This window comes from Chenopodium quinoa, unplaced genomic scaffold, assembly GCF_001683475.1.
Source record: "Chenopodium quinoa cultivar QQ74 unplaced genomic scaffold, ASM168347v1, whole genome shotgun sequence".
NCBI classification, from domain to species: Eukaryota; Viridiplantae; Streptophyta; class Magnoliopsida; order Caryophyllales; family Amaranthaceae; genus Chenopodium; species Chenopodium quinoa.
The window spans coordinates 3,165,599-3,170,279 of NW_018743122.1; the positions used below are offsets into that span (position 1 = coordinate 3,165,599).

At 34.7% G+C, this 4,681-nt stretch overlaps 2 protein-coding genes across 4 annotated transcripts; both read right to left on the minus strand.

Moving 5' to 3' along the window:
- Nucleotides 1-644: 644 nt before the first annotated feature.
- LOC110731987 (heat shock protein 90-5, chloroplastic-like) lies at nt 645-4,294 on the minus strand. 3 transcript variants are annotated; one of them, XM_021911902.1, is made up of 5 exons: nt 3,975-4,294; nt 3,260-3,394; nt 3,080-3,163; nt 2,841-2,983; nt 652-1,883 (listed from the first exon to the last, which is right to left on the minus strand). In XM_021911902.1, the coding sequence occupies exons 1-4, from the start codon at nt 4,122-4,124 to the stop codon at nt 2,873-2,875; spliced, it is 480 nt and encodes a 159-aa protein (XP_021767594.1). In that variant the 5' UTR covers nt 4,125-4,294; the 3' UTR covers nt 652-1,883; nt 2,841-2,872. The 3 variants fall into 3 exon arrangements, with proteins under 3 accessions (XP_021767593.1, XP_021767594.1, XP_021767595.1); XM_021911903.1 differs by having other exon boundaries at nt 653-1,879; nt 3,975-4,293; XM_021911901.1 differs by having other exon boundaries at nt 645-2,983; nt 3,975-4,293.
- On the minus strand, nt 1,202-1,841 carry LOC110732008. The gene is made up of 2 exons (XM_021911927.1): nt 1,652-1,841; nt 1,202-1,563 (listed from the first exon to the last, which is right to left on the minus strand). The coding sequence occupies exons 1-2, from the start codon at nt 1,839-1,841 to the stop codon at nt 1,202-1,204; spliced, it is 552 nt and encodes a 183-aa protein (XP_021767619.1).
- Nucleotides 4,295-4,681: the final 387 nt, after the last annotated feature.

A 4,681-nucleotide genomic window follows, 5' to 3' on the forward strand; every position in this document is an offset into this window, starting at 1 on the left:
TTTAACTTGTTAAAATCATGCTAAATTTTAATGACATATCGAGGGACTTTATATCAAGGATGCTACGATTGAGAGGATGTTATCCCCTTTAATCCTTTTTACACCGATTTCTTCTCATGACTTGACATCACCAAGGACAACCATTACTTGTAAAAGCGTTCTACATTTGCAAAGGATCAATTTAGATTCTTTAGCGTGTTAAGACTAGAAAATGGTTTTTCTAGCCTTAATAGCTACTTATCTGAACATTTAGTGAATCAAGGATAGTTTCGACATTCTTAAACTCTACTGAAATATTCCTTATTTTTATGGAACTTCGCATAATGAGTCTCGAATTTATTTCCTTAGCTACTTTGATCATCGTTTATTCTATACTCAATCAAAGTGGGGGCTAACTGTAGACACCTACTTTTGGCCTCTTGTCCCGACAGGAAGTTCGATGATGTTACAAAAATCCGTTCTTCATGCACTACTACAAAAAAGGCTTTATAGAACGGTTAAAATAGGCTTTATAGAACGCCTCAGGATCGTTCTTCTGCTAAGCGATGTATAAAGTATATAGAACGGTTCATGGAGGCGTTCTATTAACTCAACTATAGAGAACGGTCATCACACACAACAGTTCTTTATTCCCTAACTAAAACCAGAAAATAAAGAAGGAATAAAGAACGGTCAAGTTAGATAACAGTTCCCTAATCCTCATTTTAAAAAAAAAAAAAAAAAAAACTAAAATATGGTATTATACAGAAATACCGTATTTTAATTTCTTGCTATAATAATTAGGAAACAAATTTAAAAACGAATTACAGTAGTATTAAATTTGAAATTTAAGGTAAATTTTTTTTTTTTTGAAACACAATAGCAGCCCATCTTATTAAAGAAGATCCATTTCCGCCAAAGTACTTAAGCTTTGAGGAAAGGAACCCAAACGTACATACTCAACATTGTTTCCGATGTCCCAACTCGCCACTAGGTGGGCTACCGTATTGAAATTACGCTTAACATGAGAAAACGCACATATGTCAAAGGGCAAACTATCATTCCTAATATCATCAAAGAGAATGTAGATAGGCGCCAAACCACCATCATCAAATTGCGCAGCTTGAACCATATTTATAGCATCCGATTCCACCCAAAGTCGAGAGTATCCTAAACTCCTAGCAAGTTGCAGGTCATATATGATGGCCAGAGCTTCAACATGTTATGGCACCTTTGTGTGAGCTTTTCGTGTAGCAGCAGCAAAGACAACACCTGTAACATCCCTAAACACCACCCCTAAGCTAGCCATACCCCCAGCAGGAATATGGGCATCTGTATTAACCTTGATGCAGCCCATGGGAGGGCATTTCCATCCATCAGACCTGAGAGCAGTAGTAACCCCAGCAGCAGCAGCTATAAAAACCTTCTGGGCGTAAGAGTTATAGTCCAAAACCATCCTGAGAAACCCAGCAACAACCATCACAAAGCTAGGATGCTCATTCTCAAAAATTGCTAAGTTTCGACACCTCCAACCAGCCCACATTAGAGTAGCAAATGTCCTTACAGCATCTCCTATAAAACTTACTGTTTAACCAAACCCAAAACTCAGAGAAAGAAGAGTTAGGAGCACCCACCAAGCTTTCCTTATAGTCACTAACCGCCCAAACCTTACTTACAGCGTTGCACTCCAACAGAGCATGAAAAATAGTCTCCCTTTCCACCCCACACACCTGACAGGAAGCATCGTGTGTGATATGTCTGTAAGCCAGTCTATCTTTTACAGGAAAGTTCCCTTTAACCGCACTCCAAAGAAAATGTTGTAGCTTGGGAGGGCCACGAACACTCCAAATAGAGCGCCACATTGCTGCATTTGTAGCTTGTTCCTGCTGATCCTCGCCCCCTAACTTGGCAAGCCAATAACCCGTAAAAATTGAATATACTAAAAATAAAAAAAAAATTACAATAAATATAGCATGAAGATAAAACATAACAAGAGGTACAAATTAAACAAAAATATTTACAATCAATCGTTCTTATTTCTTCTCTTCTCGGCATTCCCCCTTTCTTTGATCGTTGTAAATTTACAAAACAAACATAAGATATAAGTGAACATTTATTTAAATAAAAATAATTCCAACATAAAATAAAGTTCTACTACAAAATTCTATGTTCTGTAATTTAAAAGCAAAAGCACAGTTATATGAAAGACAATGTGGAAAAAATGCAAAAACCCAAGGGAGAAATCACTTAGAGAATGAATTACACATTCATACAGAATTAAAGAGCATGATACTAAAATTCGCAATAACATGACAAAAAGACAATACCAGAAATCATATCTAGTAAAATGAATTATGAAACACAACCATTGAAAAGGCAAAATTAGCTACCTTTGATTCACTTTGCCTCATTCATGCTCGTAGCAAGCTCAACACAGTAGGAATGCACACTCATTGCAACTTTACAAGCAACAAATGGTTCACTATGTCCATCAGATTTTATTTCATCTCCACAAATCTGACATAGTTCTCCACTCAATTAATTCTTTCACATATTTCAGCTATTTTTACACCAAAATTACATGGGACAAAATATTAACTCATAGTTCTAGATACCCACCAAAATCAAGTAAAAACCAAGTTAGATATAACATAATTCTCTTCGATTAATAATATCACCACTTTCGTTCTCAAAAAGAAAAAAATGATTTATCTAGCCAATATGCAGATTGCAGAATTCATAGAAACTAATGAACACAGCACACACATCAAAGTCACCACAAACATGAATATCATTTTAACCTCCAGTAGAAATTATTGTACATAACAACATATGGAATCAGCAAGTAAAAACATAAATACCCTTAGGTACAGCGTGATTTCTGTTCCACACTTCAGGATCTTTTCAGGGTCAGTTCTTCCCTGATTACATATGAGCTACTGTCAGCTGCTGCTTCCCAGATATACTGCTTGTCAGACCTTGGGGTCTTTGTAGACACAACAACCTGATGAGAGGAGCAAATTCTAGTTTAAAAATTTGTCTCGTTCATTAACTCCATAATCAAAGTAACAACAAAATAAAGTTTGCACGATCTCAGTACCCTGTCTGCAACCAGAAAGGCAGAATAAAATCCAACACCAAATTGTCCAATTAAACCATTGTCAGCACCAAGGTCTTGATTTTCCTGCACATAAACAGAAAACTTTAGGATATAAAGCTTATGAAAAGTACAGTAAATTATTAATTATTTCATGCACAGATTACTTTAATCAAAACATACAACTATATCACAAAAAAAGGTTTCGAGTAACTTCAATGCTTTTAAAAACTTGGAAGTGCCACTCTGTGCAATAGTACCCAAACAATCAACAAGCTCCTCTTTTGTCATTCCAATACCAGTATCAATTAACCTAACCTACAAAATTACCAATCGAAAATTATAATCAAGAACTTAAATTAACTGCAAATGCAGTCAAATTAGATTTAATTATATTTCGAATTCTAGCAACACCAATTACTCTATAATCAAATCAAGTTCGTGTATGGTTTAAGAAACTGCTAATATCATCATTACATCAACATTGATAAGGATCGGACGAACTCATTTCAATTATGACAACCAACAACTAGCCGTCCATTAATAGCCATTTTTGTTTGGCCTCAGAAAATTCGAGAAATAAATCAAACAAGGGCTCTAAATTTGACCTCGGTCAGATCAATTTTGTACGAAATAAATTAAATTTTTTGAAATTTTAAGTGTAATTTGATTGTAATTACTGCAATTTTGCATTCACAAAAGCCCATTGAATTATTTTCCTAAAATTAGAACTTTAATCCACCTAAAAACATAATAAAATTAATGTAACTTGATGAATGTTGTGATTGATTTATCATTAATTCATTATTACAATTCAATTCAATAAATACTTCAAATAGATCTACAATTTTCTAATCAAATTGGTACAGTAGAAGGAGAAGAAAATTCAAAAGCCTACCTCGATATTGCAGTGGTGGCGCGGTGACGTGCGCGTAGGTGTAGTCATGGTGGTGGGTGCGGAGGTGTAGTGTTGGCGAGGCGGTGCACTGTTGGGCGCGTCAACGCGGAGGTAGCAGGCTTGATGGATTTGAGAAGACGATAATTGCATTTCATTTTCGGAGTGAAAAAAAAATAAAATGAAAACTTGATTGGAAATCAAAGATGTAAAATTGATATTAGCGTATATGAAGAATTTCAGTGGTCGTTGATTAAATTTTAGGGTAAAGTTCTAATCCTTCTAAAAAAAATAATCATAAAATAATAGAAAAATAAATGAAATATACACAAAACAATTGTCAAGTGCACCATTGTATATTGTTTAACATAAGTTGATAATAATTTATTATTTTTGCTAAAAACTAATAAAGAACGGTCAGCTATAAGAGCCTTTCTATATTCATTAACTCATAGAACGCCTTTTCCACATATTGCAGAGAACGCCTATCTTTGTTAACGGTTCTATATTTTGCGATCTCTAATCTAGTTTTTGGTGTAGTGATGCTAGGTCAAAGTTGAAGTGTTTATGGACCATGAAATGCATTATGAAGTTAAATAAAACCCATATTTGAGACCAAGTTATCTTATAGCCTTGTTTGATTACTACTTAGGACAAAAACGTGCTCTTACATGTTTAAACTTGATTAATAACGGACCCAAATGCTGCAA

Coding starts and splice junctions, on each gene's coding strand:
- LOC110732008 (XM_021911927.1), bottom strand. CDS start 1,841: ATGTGGCGCTCTATTTGGAGTGTTCGTGGCCCTCCCAAGCTACAACAT. Junction 1,564..1,651: donor GTTGGAGTGCAACGCTGTAA/GTAAGGTTTGGG, acceptor TTGGTTAAACAG/TAAGTTTTATAGGAGATGCT.
- LOC110731987 (XM_021911901.1), bottom strand. CDS start 4,124: ATGCAATTATCGTCTTCTCAAATCCATCAAGCCTGCTACCTCCGCGTT. Junction 3,164..3,259: donor CCTTTTTTTGTGATATAGTT/GTATGTTTTGAT, acceptor GTTTATGTGCAG/GAAAATCAAGACCTTGGTGC. Junction 2,984..3,079: donor CCTTTCTGGTTGCAGACAGG/GTACTGAGATCG, acceptor TCCTCTCATCAG/GTTGTTGTGTCTACAAAGAC.